The 15,890-nt window shown below is 39.5% G+C and overlaps 1 protein-coding gene across 1 annotated transcript in view; it reads left to right on the forward strand.

Annotated features, from left to right (window-relative positions):
- The window catches only part of LOC134586675 (rootletin-like), a 79,390-nt gene that overhangs the window by 18,725 nt on the left and 44,775 nt on the right, over positions 1-15,890 (forward strand). The window contains exons 2-8 of the mRNA XM_063442407.1: positions 3,213-3,366; positions 4,245-4,390; positions 8,438-8,596; positions 9,003-9,086; positions 13,663-13,769; positions 14,901-15,066; positions 15,612-15,718. Coding sequence (XP_063298477.1) covers positions 3,213-3,366; positions 4,245-4,390; positions 8,438-8,596; positions 9,003-9,086; positions 13,663-13,769; positions 14,901-15,066; positions 15,612-15,718 — 923 coding nt within the window. The remainder of the gene's footprint in view (positions 1-3,212; positions 3,367-4,244; positions 4,391-8,437; positions 8,597-9,002; positions 9,087-13,662; positions 13,770-14,900; positions 15,067-15,611; positions 15,719-15,890) is intronic.

Raw genomic sequence — 15,890 nt, forward strand, 5'->3', positions numbered from 1 at the left:
AGAATTTTACCCCCAAAATGCAGCTTCTCCTACCACATAAGATGATTGGAAATGCATTTAAAATTCATAGAAGTTAGATTGTGTTTTATTTCCTGGTTTGCTGTTTAGCTCTCCTATAGACTGTGCGACATGCTATAAAATTTTAGTTTGTATTTAAGGTTCACAAAGACTTTCTTAATGTTAAGATACTTAGTTACAGGGGGCGGGGCCTGAGCTTCATGGCAGCTGGACGCGTTTCAAGAGAGCTCCACGCTAAACTGGAGAATTAAGCGACAACACTGCGTCCCAGCAAGTCAAAAAGGCTAAATATGCGACGAAACTCAGCCAGGAGCCTGCCGGGGCACCCTGACACTCGAGACTCTCAGCCACACCTTACTTATAACGGAGGTCCCGGCGAGGCCTGGAGAAATTGCCGGGCGGGCGAGGCGGCCGCTCTCCCGCACGGCATACAGCACCGCACTGACATGCCTCTGCTGACCCGTTCCCCCCCTTCTGGACCGGTGGGGGTCATCCCGGTCCCCACAGGCCAGCTACAAACCACACCGAGAAATGAGGACACTGCACCCGATCCTGCCCGGCATGCAGATCCCGCTTTCAAGATGGCGGCTGCAACCCCACCTCGTGGCACTGAACCCATTCTGCCCGAGAGAATGCACTCTGTCAGCGTCCAGCAGACCCTGAGGAAACTGGACCAAATATTTGCCCACTTCTGGGCCTCTCTGGAGGAGAGACAAGCAATAAGGGCATCTCAGCTCCCAGCGGCAAAAGAGGTACCGGAGAGAGTGGAGGAGGGTGGGCCTACCCAGGGCCTTAACCCCAAACGCACACGTACACCTCCGACAACCAGAACCCCTAGACCACGGGCAAAAAGGAGCAAGACCCTGCAACATCGCTCACGCCACCAGCGAGGAACCCACAGGCGGCGGCATCACCACAATACAATCTCCTCTCCCCCTCCATGCTGGAAGGACAACCGTAGCCAGATAAGCACCACTGCTAAACGGGCATACTTGCCGACACCAGGCTGGAGAGAAGCTTTACAGGGCACCTTCCCCGCTACGGAGTTGCTGGACTCTAACACCCAACACGAGCAGATAGACACCACAGGCATCGGCTGAACACTGGCAGCGTTATGTGCCTCTTATACTGTCACTCTTCTCACAACCGAATCCATGGGACATATTAATATAATTTACTTCTCTTTTATCTATGCTCAGCTATGCACCACCCTGCTAGGCACACAGGGCTCTGCTAGTTTAGCATATCCAATAGATGTTATACTTTTCTGTAGTCTGCATACAGGGCATTCCTTTGTTATTAATCCCTGTAATTCCTGTCTGTTATGCAGCAGTCTTACTTAGGGGCAACCACAGTAGTAGCCCTTGCTCGTTTTTACATATCTAGCCTGTTTTGCACCTATTCAGATCACCTGTATGATAGTCCTGGCAGGTCAGCATAGTCTGTGAATGTCTGTTAGCTTACTTACTATAGAAATGGGGCAAAGCTATACGATGCAGAATCCCTACACCACATGTGCTCACCCCTTCCACCTCACAGTCACACTTATAGCTAAGCAGAGCACTTATTCCTGTACCTAAGTATGTTAAAGCTTGTTAAGGTTAGAATATATACATGTCCTAATGTTTAGATGCATGCACCTGGCTTGTGGTTTATAATACATCCCTCTTGTCTGACATACTCTACCAATGGGAAAGTTTGAAGCTTGATTATACAATCAGATAAGCATACCTAATCTATTTCGGATAAACTCTGTTTCTTAATTTTGTTTTATAAAAAATGTGCACAGTTCTTTATGCCACACTAATGTACTCATATGTTTAATACTGTCTGCGCCAGCTATTGTGGCGACGCAATTCTACCTGTAAACCATATGCACAAATAAAATAAAGAATTAAAAAAAAAAAAAAAAAAAAGATACTTAGTTACAGCAGTAAAATAATGAAATATGTGTATATGCGAGACTCACAGGTCTCAAAGCAGTTGAGGGAGAATGCAATAATACATGCAAAGTTTCATATGCAGTGTTTCAAAACAATAAGCAATAACGGTACAGAGTTATAGAGGTTTTGGAGCCTATCAACTATTTCTGAGCATATAGGAAGAGTGTGTAAGCCCCACTGGCGCCGGCTGCGTGCAGACCCCGTTGAACGAATAATTCACCAGTGATTCACGGTAGTTGAGTGGACCTGGGCCAGCAGGGGCCCCCCAAAACACATCGAACACCTCTGATTGGTCAGCCTTGGGAGTGTACATATTTGGGTGTCAGGAGCTAGTGCTCCGAAAGAGCGTGGTGAAGTTGTGGTGTGAGGTATAGGCTGTGGTTAGAGGTGTTATGAGTGCTTGTGCGTGTGTCCACCCTAGTTTTCTGATATCCTATGTCACTACTAAGTGGGTTTCTCAGGGTTAGTCCAATCGGTCACCTGTATCAGGTAGTGTGACCCAACCACCGGGATCACCTTATGCTGACCAGGTCGGTCCGGATTGGCGACCGTAGGGCCACCTTTGTGAGGTTCACAAGGCTTTATGAAGGTTAAGACACTAAACTATAACATCATAACAGTGCAGTAGGTGCAGATGTGGGACTCGCCATGTCTCAGAGCAAGTGAGCAATAATGCAATAATACAATTGAGGTTTCATATTCAGCGTTTCAGAGAAATATGGGCAGTAGCAATACAGAAACGTGGAGGCGTCAGAATGCTAGAACATTTTAGGCAACTTTCCTGCCTATTGATTATTACTTGCAGAACTAATAAAAGGATTTAGAAAGAAAACCAAAGTATCTCATCTATACTCAGTTTTCTAAACACATTTATTGTAATTTGAGACAAATTGTTGTGAGAATTATTCTGGCAAAGCTTTGTTACACCCTCAAACAGGCCAAAAATGTAGCAACTAGTAAAGAACATCATTAGGATAGACAAGGACTAAAGATGAGGGTTTGTCCTTGTTTAAGAGGAACACTTTGGAGGTATGGCCTTTGGCGTACATGACTATTTACTCACTTTACTTGAAGCCCTATACTTTTATTTTAAAATAGTAACACATTAATATTATTAATATATAGGTTGATATGTACCTTTTTATTTCAGTATAGGAGCATTCATTCATAATGTTGATGGACATTTTCAATAATAATGACATTTTATTACAATTGTAATATATTTATGTTCATTTTGAACTTTTATTTCAGCGCCTGGAGGATACGGTGTTAAATCCAGATAGCTTAGGAGAAGACAGAACATTGAGTTTTCGAGGTGTTGAAGGAGAGAGAGACACCTTGACTCCCGTGCCTGCACGTATCAGGGAGATAGTCACACAGAATCTGAGTGAGGACTTAAGGCACAGTAAGTTAACTAGAGTAAGATCGTATGTCAAAACCCTCGAGTGGTAGATGTATAAGCGTACCTTCCAACATTTACAGGGTTATTCGCTAGAGTGAAGATTGTCAGGAATCTGACAAAGCCTAAATAGCCAAACTGGAAACATGACATGACAAGATAACATGGAGAATATTTTCACTACTGCTATTTTGGTCTTCAATTCAAACTTCGCTTTGAATTCCTGACAGTTAACTTTTTAGTGAATAACCTTGGTAAAGTTGCAAAAGGATGACCCTTTTATGCTAAGATGTGTGACCAAATGTGCCAGCGACTGCGTGATTCCAAAGAATTTTAGATTAATTACCTTCTTTAAGCCATTTATGTGAAACAAATCATTTAGGTTTTAATTGTATTATGTTTTTTTTTATTTTGATATATTGTAAATATATAACATGCTTCCACACTTTATTTCTCTGGAGCTCTGTGATACACTTCTACATACCGAAAATACTGAACTTTTAAAAAAGTAGGACCAAATGGTAGAAAATGCCCAAAGAAAACCAGGCTGAGGGACATTTGAGTTTCTCAACAAAGAGTAAAAAAAAAAAAAGGAGAAATTGCATGAAACTTGATAATTATATTTATATTCTAGATTAAAATAGGAAAATGATTGCAGCCAGGACAAAATGATCATGATATCAAATGTGCGTGTGACTTACTCCTTAAAATGGATTACTTATGTGTGGCAACGGTAAAGTCTCTCCTTGTGAAAACAGCGAGGAAACATCACAGCTTATTTTTGCAAGTGATGTATAAACTACCATAATTTTTTTGCATACACCATAACTCCCTCCTGCAGTTCTTCTGTTCCACCTGTTTATTGGTTTCTTTATTTTTTTTAGGACCCTCTGATTCTTATCTAGACTGTACTTTCCATGAGGAGAACAGATCTCTACAGGATGAATTATTCCGTACGAAAGACCTGCTGGCACAAACACGCTCTGAGCGTGATGAACTCACACTCAAAAATCTCAACTTGACTGAGAAGGTAAAGAGATGTTAAATATGGCATTGTGTATGCCTGGGGTTTGTGATGTCCACTAATACTCCATAAATGTCTGCGTTCTCTGCACTATACTATCATTATAATATATTAGGTAGCATTATCCCTGTTGATTCTACACTTAAATAAAGCCAGCACTTACCCATACACTACCACAATTCTGGGAAACTAACATTAGTTCATACACACCTGCATTCAATTAAGTCCACACACCACTATACTTTGATGAACTTCAGTCCCTAACCGCCCACACTTCAATGAAGCCTTCGTTAATCCTTATGCTCCTCACTCCAGTGAATGCAGCTGTTATCCACACTCTTCTGACAATTAAACCAGCGGTACTCCATGCACTCCCAACACCTCAGTGAAGCCAATGCGCGTCCATATACTCCTACATTTTAGTGATTCCACACACACACACTGTTCATAAATCTATTCCTTTATAGAGCCAGCACTGTTCCTTACACTTGTTCTCCAGCACTAGTCCACCAATTCTTCACTGAAGCTAGCTCTATCCCATACACTCCTGGTCCACAGTTAATCCACCACTAATCCACACATTACCAGTCCACAGTGAAGCCAGCTCTATCCGACACACAAAAAATGTTTAGAGATGTGGCAACTGACATTTAATGTGGATAAGTGCAAGATAATGCATCTTGGGAGTAAAAACCCAAGGGCAAAGTATAGAATATTTTATAGAGTCCTAACCTCAACATCTGAGGAAAGGGATTTAGGAGTAATTATTTCAGATGACTTAAAGGAGCACTATAGGGTCAGGAACACAAGCATGTATTCCTGACCCTATAGGGTTAAAATCACCATCTAGTCCCTCTGGGCCCCTCATGCCTCCATTAATACAGCAACATATTACTTGTATTCAAGCCTGAAGCTGCTGGCTATGCCCTGTCTGCCTCAGACCAGCAAGAAGTCTGCTGACATCATCAGAAGTGGTAGCCTGATCCAATCACAGTGCTTCCCGATAAGATTGGCTGAGACTGACAAAGAGGCAGGTCAGGGGCAGAGCCAGCACAATTCAAACACAGCCCCGGCCAATCAGCATCTCCTCATAGAGATGAATTAAATCAATGAATCTCTATGAGGAAAGTTCACTGTCTGCATGCAGAGGGTGGAGACACTGAATGTTTGGATGCATTTTAGGCAGCCATGACCCAGGAAGGATCTCTAACAGCTATCTGAGGAGTGGCCAGTGAAGTTATCACTAGGCTGTAATGTAAACACTGCATTTTCTCTGAAAAAGCCTGAAGGTAATGATTCTACTCACCAGAACAAATTCAATAAGCTGTAGTTGATCTGGTGACTATAGTGTCCCTTTAAAGGTAGTCGCACAATGTAATAGAGAAGCAAGAAATGCTAGCAGAATGCTTGGTTGTATAGGGAGAGGTATTAGCAGTAGAAAGAGGGAAGTGCTCATGCCATGGTACAGAATAAATGGTGAGACCTCACTTGGAGTATTGTACGCAGTACTGGAGACCGTATCTTCAGAAGGATATTGATTATTTGGAAAGAGTGTATCCCACACACTAATAACCCACAGTGAAGCCAGCTCTATCCCACACACTCCAACACTTCAATAAATAGTTGACAACACTTATTCATACTCACATATATTGTACATTAGTGAGCTTGTTCATACTCACATATATTGTACATTAGTGATCTTATTTATACTCACATATAGTGTACATTAGTGAGTTTATTCAGGCTCACATATATTGCACATTAGTGAGCTTGTTTATACTCACATATATTGTACATTAGTGATCTTATTTATACTCACATATAGTGTACATTAGTGAACTTGTTTCTACTCACATATATTGTACATTAATGAGCTTATTCATACTCACATATAGTGTACATTAGTGATCTTATTTATACTCACATATATTGTACATTAGTGAACTTGTTTATACTCATATATTGTACATTAATGAACTTATTCATACTCACATATATTGTACATTAGTGAGCTTATCAGCACTGACAGCTTCTCCTATACACAAGTGAGTGTGTCGTTACTCAGAACAACTCCTTTATTTGGCAAGCTGATATACATTTTTATGTTTATCATTACTGGAAGCATCTCATATTCATCAATGACCTTATCAGTACTCATAGTATATATCCTATACGTATCTTATCTTCGCTCACTGCTTCTCTTGTACATTATGCAGCTTATCCGCAATCCCAAAGTAATAATACGTTTCTGCTGTTTAGTATTTCGTAGCAGCTATCATTGCAATCTCCATTTTGCTAACAACAAATGTAATTTCATAAAGATTGGACTGTCAAATATGCTACGTTTAATCGAAATATGTGAGTTAGAAGGTTATTAAATATAACTAGTGTTTCTGCATATTTAGTAGGTATATAAGTCTTTCTTCAATGCTCAGAGCTCACTCTCCATAGTGTTTTCTGGTTTTACTAATATCAGCCCATAAAGAGTTAACCTTTGTTTGCAATACTTGGTCTGGCTTAATTTACGCTCCACCTGGAATTAACTTATCTTGATGGATTCAACATCATCTTGGTTTTTTTTTTCTGTTAGAGAGCAGTCATGAAAAGTAAGGCTTGTCCATATCAGTTACTCTCTGAAAGTCGAATGTCTGAGTCAGTACCAGTCTCACTTTGGGGGGCCAAGCGGTACTTTTCCTTATGTTTTTATTTGAGATCCATACTATTCCTCTATATGAATTACCAAAGTTTGTCTCACACTGGAGTTTGTTTATCATACACATCTTGTATTCAGTATGGTTCGGCAGCCATTGCTTGTTAGCTGTGTCAACCTTTAGCAGTCAATCCTAAACCTAGTATATAGACAACAAGGCCTGTGACTGCTTTGTGACCTTGTCTGCTCAAATCACTCCCTCCAGCTGCACCTCTGTGCTCCCCCTGCTGTGCCAGATTCCCACCTTCCCAAGCAGAATTAACGCTCTCTCATAACAACTCTAAATAAACTGTCTGGCTGTTAACAACCCAGAGGGAGTGGTGCCCTCCCCACAAACACTTTCTCAGGGACGTGTGATCTCTAACTCCAGTCCCTTAGTCCCTTCCCCCCTTTACTCCACTCTCACAGCAGGAGTAACGTCAAGGCTTCACACCTTCAAACAGAAATGCTTATACAGTGACACATTTTATTGGGCAACAGAAATGTTTCTCCATGGAATGGTTTGAGCGGGAATGTTTTATCTCATATTGGGAGCTGTCAAGCTAACAATTATTTCCAAATAAATTTAGGGCCATTGACATAGGTCTGTTTTTGTGGACCCTGTAATACCCAAGGGAATATAAGATGTGGTATACAAAATGGTTTATGTGTATATTAGGGTTGATTTTTGTGTGTTTTATTCTCTTGTAGATGAGACAAAAAATATTATTATGCCCAAAAATATTTGCAAACTCTATTCATCAACGGTATTATTATATTATTATTATTAAATTATTAATAATATATTATTGAACTATGTAGTCAAATACATCTTTAGAGGTGACACAGGGTACTGTAGATGTAGGAGGGTAGCAAATGAGTGAGCACGTCATACATGCATTCTTCAAAGAAAATATATTTCTTAAACTAGAAAGTTGTGGTGAGAGCTAAATACTCCTCACTGATTGATGAAAATGTAACATGTGCTGTTGTGCATCACCCACATATCATGGTTTCTGTTTGTTTGTTAGTCCGGCGGAATCACAAAAAATGCTTTGGTTTATAAAGTTGTGTTTAAAACAGCGCTCAATTAGTTAGGGTGGATGAAGAAATGAAGAATGAAGTTGGAAACATGATGCCTGTCTGTGCTCATTTACATATCCAGCAGGGCATCTTGGGAGAATTGGGAAAACACGATTTCTCTGAATTACTGTAATTCCCCTTTTTATTGTGTTACTAGGAGGGATAGCACACACAGACACACTCCTGCATTGTTAAATAAGGAAAAGCCTTAAGTGTGTGTGTGTGTTTGTGTGAGTGTGTGTATAACTTTTATTTATTTACTTACTTTTTCTTTGCAGTTGGAACAGTCTCATAACCTGCGATTGGGTGAAAGTGAAGTGGTCTTGGATATGAGACGCCTATTCCGTGAAGAGGAAATGGCGTACAAACGCAAATTATCAGCCTATCAGGACGGTCAGCAGAAGCAGGCTCAACTAGTACAGAGACTGCAGAACAAGGTTTACATTGATTTCTGATGACTATATACATTTAGTAATTGCACTTGGAATTGATCAAGATTCTGCAGTTGGGTGAATTATCTGTAGCTAAGTGCAAGATCTTCCCTCTTATATACATTGTGTATGTGAAAATGTCCTGTTGTAGGGGGACATACTTAACTGTAGGTTGTGAAGGAGGGAAATGATGGGTGGGATAATCGACAATTGTTTTAAGGGACATGGTATGGAGATTGGTAAGATGATCTGAGAATATTTAAACTGTTGAATTTGAGGTAATAGCATAACGAGATCAGAGGTAATTAGTAGATCAGGCTGAAGTGATGGCTTGTAGGTCTTTGCAGTGGGTTTAGATGGTGTTAGAGAAGAAATTATCTCCTAATTATGTTCCAATATTTTTGTTTTACAGGTTTTACAGTATAAGAAAAGGTGTGGAGAGCTTGAACAACAACTTTTGGAGAAAACATCAGAAAAGGAGCAGCAAAAATCAACTGTAAGTATTATGAAATTGGCCATGACATTCATTAATTGTATGGTTGTAATAAAATAAATTAATTCCTAATTCAATTAAATTGTTTAACCCCTTAAGGACCAAACTTCTGGAATAAAAGGGAATCATGACATGTCACACATGTCATGTGTCCTTAAGGGGTTAAACATATAGACATCTTATAAAATTACTCATACCAATCCATTAAAGATTGATCTTGTCAGGAATACTAATTACCCTGACATGCAAACCTTGGTCACAAGTCTTAATAGAGGGAAATGCAGGACAATAGGGTATTGCCAGTCTTTAGAGGGACCGGACTTAACACAGTGCCTATAATAGTGGAACAGCCTACTGATGAGAGTAAACAGAGACTAGCTGTGGCCAAATAATTTCAGAAAGTCAACATATAGAGTATAACAGACTGAGGTCAAGACTAACTAAGAACAACAAAGAGCCCTTGCTTGGCCGTATATATCCAATGGATTGTTGTCATCTTCTAATTTAGGTCAGATCCTCGGTCATCAAAAAGGGTTCACCCAGAGAGGCAACATTTGTTGTTTGCTTAGTTTTCAGGAATTTGAAGCAGAACCCTAACTTGACCTCAAATGTATTTGTCTGCTGAGCATACAATACAATCTAAATCATACTCTTTAATAACTATAGTGAAAGACAGGAAGAAAGGGACTGGCTGATGGGAAGGTTGGATCTATTTAAACCAATTTCTCTGTCCAGTCCTTTCTTCTGTGATGGGGGGGAACTATACCATAGGTTAATTTTACCAGGATCTGATTAGGAAAGTGAATATAACTGGCCTTAAATAATACTGTTTAATCTCTAAGTGTATAGGAGCAGTGCTTACATGGTGTGATGGTGAGCAGTTAGCATATGGAATATGCCTATAACTTATGCTAACCGTTTTTCCATGAGATGCTTCATGTGCTTTATATGACCATTAAAGTTATCAGTGTTCCTGTATGTTTAACCAATCAGGGTAAAACATTTTGCAGAAAGGGCAATATATACATTGCAGGGGTAAACACGCCTCTAGTGGCTGTCGTACTGGCGTGATGTAAAAGGCAAGAGGAAGCCGTTTCTAAAATAAGACACGATGTTTCATTCTGACAGCCACTAGAGGTGCTACCGCTGCACTGACCGAGTAAACCTCAACCACGTGATGCAGCAGTGGGAAGCGGAAAGGTGAGGTTTGTATTCTTAACAGTGTTAAGTGTTATAGTGTTCCTTTATAATTTATATTAAACATTTAGCAAATTACATCATAATCCAGTTCAGAAATCAGGCAAAATCAGGACAAACATTGCAAATGAAGAGTTTGCATTTGGGACAAATTTTCTTCAATTCCCGTTGAATTTGAGCAATTTGCTTAAATCAATGCAAGAGAATCAGTACACTGAGTGCCAGTAACAAAAATAACTCTTTGATTAGATATAATATGTAATTGGCACCTCTCTTCCTATCTTAACATTTGCTGTACTTGTGTTCAAAGTGTGGCGAATAAAATCCAAATGTTTTCTTACTTGTTAAATTATTATTAATTTCATAGTTTGTTCCATTACCAAACCAGTTCTATAAATATATGCATTCACTGCCTGCTGTTTGACCTTGGAATTTTCCATTTATTGCTGAGAGGTGATATTAATATTTCTGGAAAATCAGTTGAGGAGCAGTGACGTCAGAAAGCCATTGAAATACAGTATTGACAAGTTTTGCAGAACATGTTGAGCCCATGTTTATAAAATGCTAGGAATGTGCGAAATATTTTGGACTATAATACCTAACAAGTCTGAATAAGTCTCAGAGTGTGTAAATTACTAGGTTAAAACCAATGTTTATTATTACCATGAGACTCTGGCACCATGTGCATATTCTGCTAGCACAGAGACATCCCACTGCAAATAACTGTGGTACCAGCTAAATCTATAGTAAGAATCTAACCCTTTGGATGCCAGTAAAGTACCATCATTCTCTGAAGTTCTTCCCATTGACCTCAAAATACAACTGGACAGGTGGCATGTTTCCTACATATTAACCAGCCTGATATTGCATAGAGCCCTGGCGACAAACAAGTAACCCTCCTCAATTAAAGTGTTGAGCTGAACATGAGCCAAATGGATATTAGTGAATGCTTGCAGTGGTATTTCTCAGGTGTATACATGAGAATTCCACGTCCCGGGCCAACTCACGGTCTACTGAATAAGCCCTCTTTTGTCTCTCAAATGGGGTATCGTTGAGTCATGTACACACACCACCTGCCCTGGATCCTGTCCGTACTGCAGCAATGCAGGTGTTGTAAAGTATCAATTTTGCAATGTCTATCAGAAATAAAAAATGTTTAAACTGTGTCCTAATTGTTTGTTAGCTTTCCCTTAAGGTATGTGGAGCTTTGTTAAAAATGTGGCTTGTTAATGGAAAGAATTTTGTTTAAAATATGTATAATTCATTTAAAAATGCATACCATTTGCATGATAACACTAGTCCAGAAAAAATGTCTTACTGGAAGAATCTTCATTGATTGAGTCTGAAATGTATCCCAGCATCTATATTTTTTTATATGGACCCTATGTTTGAATTTGTGAGAATGATTTGCCTGTTTAATTAATAAACTGACTCATTATTTGCTATCACACTATTTTTTTTAGACATGTTTGTGTATTTAAAGCTACACATATAGATTTACTATACAGCCACTTGAATTCTTACTGAAGCCTTACCAGACCCATTTTTCTACCTTTAGCTTTTTGTTACTTCTCTCTCCCCACCAGCACTGTCAAATATCTTTACTTGCTCTGCTAACATTTTATTAATATCTCTCTCAATTAGCCTCTACCTTGACCCTTTTTGAATCTTTCTCTCTGTCTAAATTTCTCCCCTCATCTTCCATTCTCATTTGCCAATCCTTTCCCCATTTTCCTCCACCTTCTTACTCTCTATTTTTGCCATCTCTCTCTAACATTTTCCCTTATTTTACAGGGAAAGATCAAATATGAATAACTTTAAGTCTCCTTTAGCACTAGCAATCTTGTCTCATTAGAAATCATTATTGTACCATTTCACTTGCCAGCCTTCACTGGAACTGTAGGGAAAGTATGTTATGTGGGCAAGTGGAAGGGACAAAAGACCCATGTAGGATGATTCTGACCTCTAAGTCACTGCATCTTCAAGTTAATGTGTGAAGCCTAATATCAGAGTCTAAAGTGCAAGATAATGCTATTCAGCTAGTCTGCAAGGTTTTTCTGTGGTGGCCCAGTTAGTGAGATTTGCTGGTGGGTATCCCAACCAGTACAGGATCCCAAGGCAGGCCAAACCATGCTGCCTTAGTTGATACATGATCCATGTGCTGGTAAGAGAAACAAAAAAAATAACTAATTTGGCCTTATTTGAAGCCTTTTTATTTATTTACCATCTTTGTTCTTCTAAGCTTACCTTTATCCACATCCAAAGTATTATTGGATCCCTTTACCATGCTAGCATTCCATCTGTATTGTACTGTACATTATAACCTCCTACCCCCCAACATTTTACACACTGACTTCAGATCTCTTGCCCTAGTTCTCATGCTCTTATTTGAAAAGCTCAAATTAGTTTTATTTAAAGGAACACAAACATGTATTCCTGACCCTATAGTGTTAACACCACCATCTAGCCCCCCTGGGCCACTCATGCCTCCACAAATATAGCAAAATCTTACTGTATTCAAGCCAGAAGCTGTAACTCTGCATGCTGTTTGCCTAAAAAAAACAAAAAAAAAAACAGTCTGCTGACATCATCAGAAGTGGTAGCCTGATCCAATCACAATGCTTCCCCATAGGATTGGCTGAGACTGACAAAGAGGCAGATCAGGTGCAGAGCCAGCATGATTCAAACACAGCCCTGGCCAATCAGCATCTCCTCATAGAGATGAATTGAATCAATTAATCTCTATGAGGAAAGTTCAGTGTCTGCATGCAGAGGGAGGAGACACAGTGCGGCCCTGTGCTCTGCTGACAGCAGATCTGAGTGGATTGAGGAGTTTTATGCCTCAATCAACTCGGAAGTCCCTCTGGTGGCATTCTGAGTGACTGCAACTGGATGTGTTCCTAGCTTTCAATGTAAACACTGTATTTTTTCAGTGTTTACATGAGAAAGGCTGCAGGGAGCTATATTTCTCACCTGAACAACCTCATTAACCCCTTAAGGACCAAACTTCTGGAATAAAAGGGAATCATGACGTGTCAGGCACGTCATGTGTCCTTAAGGGGTTAAGCTGAAGTTGTTCAGGTGACTATAGTGTCCCTTTAATCCTGTATTACATATTTTCTATAGAAGAATAGAACATGGTGATGAAGGCTATGCAACTGAAAACACTTTGGGAAATTGACCTCACGTGTCTTGTAGTATTGTGTAAAGTCTCCTATTGTATATAGGATATGAAGAGAAATACAGTCATTGCTCTATTTGTTGTATCAGAAATTCAGTTGGTTTCCACATTTAGAACTTTGCTCTACTTTTGCTATTTCTAAAGAATGTATACTAAACTCCCTAATAAATGAACATGTGTGCTTCTACTTCTCCCCAATAGTTACAGGCACGTTTGGATTTGGCAGAATCAGTCCTACAAAGGTCCGACCAAGATCACAGCACAGACCTGAAGAAAACACTTGCTCGACTAGAGGATGAACAGAAAAGGTACATCTTGTAGATTCAAGTTTTCCTTTTTTGGATATTTTTCTAGATTATTGGAAACCCTTTTCATACAAAAGGAAAATCCATACATTTTACCTGTATTTCAGCAACCGCCCGGCCACTGTGCTAAAACCGCTTCTCATCTGAGAACTTTTCAGTTTTGATAAATTTTGTCCATTTCACTAAATCCAGTTCTTCTCTGTGAGAAGCATTAGCCGTATTCAGCTCCATCACGCACTGAATATTGAAAATGGACCAGCTGAAGTTATTACCCAGATATCTCCCAGTTTGGGCCGTCCCACAGCCCATCTACACACTCACCCTTTATATACCTCATCATAGGATTTAAACCATGTCCTATATTCCCACTGAGCCCTGCCTACATTTCCTTCATCCTTTGCACTGCAGTTATTGTAAAGAACCAGTTGCATAAAACAACACTTTTTAAAATTTGAATAATTCTCTTCTTTCTTCTTGTTTGGTGGCTTGCTGTGATGCTGATATACATATATTATAATTATTTAGTGTGTCAGAAATATCTCTAAGCCTCAGGCCCAATTTTTCTATAGATGTATTTTGCTAAAAATGACTACTATATAATAAAATAGCAAACAATGTTACAGGATGATGGATATTCAACAGCAGATGTTGCTTGCTGGACTTTGAGAGAGTCTTGGTCCAGAAAATCAAAGATCTGAGAACAGAAAGCGCACATCCTTTGTCCACCGTTCTATAGCTATGACTATAATGACTTCAGAAGCTAAAACTCTGACCATATAAAAACAAATAGGACCACCATCTTTCCTCTTGCTATACACCCACATTTTAAATTTCTCATGTTACAGAATAGGAAATTGCCACCTGCTCCTTTACCAATTAGACATACATACCTGATACCTAATATGAATAGGAATATAGAATATGTAATGTCCTACACCAATGTATTTACAAACTGTTTGTGTAAATGGTATGCCCCTATGAATGACCATTTCAGAGTTAGTAAACATGTGTTAAACTGCAAAATTCAATATAGATAGACACGTGTCCACGGGACATGAATTATTTTACAAAACGTTTTTGTCTCACTAGCTTTAGTGAATACATCTTAATACCTGACGTCTCATTTCCCTACAGGAGTAGCACTTTGTCCCAAATGAACCTAATTCTGCGAGATGAAATGGACCAGCTAAAGTTATCCAATGAGAAACTTGCAGAGGAGCTGAGGATCCTGACTGCTGATCTCCACAAAGCACACGATGAGGCAGAAAAACAAGAGATTGAGTGGAGGATGGAAAGAGAGGTAATTATTACTGTTTTCAGTATTTCCATCACTTAAAGGCTTTACCATCACAAATGCATCTGTCTTACTGACAATCTATCTATTAGTGTTTTGCAGAATTAATTTTGTTAAAATTTAAGGTAACTTTAATATTTAAGAATGGTTCATAGAACTGTTTCCCATTGGGAGGTTAGTTTGCATGGCATGCAAAATGCCGCACTACGTCAATCAAATGCTGCTCCATGACTCAAACTGGGTTTTACTTGGTTAGAGCAGACGAAGCCCTCTAGTGGCTGTCAGAAAGTCAGCCACTAGAGGCGTGTTAAACCTGCAACGACAATATTTACATTGCAAGTTTCAACAAACAGGGTCACTGTACCCAGACCACTTCGATATGATAACAAGACACACTGCATCCAGTGATATATTGGATAAATAAAGTAAAAAAACTCAATAATGTCTAAGCCAAATTACTAGTACATTTATATCATACTGCACATACATTACATACCGATCCACTCTTGAAAATTTGATTGCCCTTTACTGTTTCTTTTCACTCCTCGCAGAGTTATTCCAAGTACATGACCAATGAGCACGGCAGCATTCTGACTTTATGGCATCAGACAACAACTCTACGCAATCAGTTCAATGAACTGCGGTCTACAGCAGAAAGGTAAGGAATGCTGGATTATCAGAGGGCAATGGATGGAACAGGTCACAGTAAGAAAAGGATGCTAAGGGGATATTATGTTGTTTACGGCTGAGAGGTAAAGAATACTGGACTCTCACAGGGCAATGTATGGAACAGGTCACAGTAAGAAAAGGATGCTAAAGGGATATTATGT

The sequence above is a fragment of the Pelobates fuscus genome, chromosome 2, assembly GCF_036172605.1.
Source record: "Pelobates fuscus isolate aPelFus1 chromosome 2, aPelFus1.pri, whole genome shotgun sequence".
Lineage (NCBI taxonomy): Eukaryota > Metazoa > Chordata > Amphibia > Anura > Pelobatidae > Pelobates > Pelobates fuscus.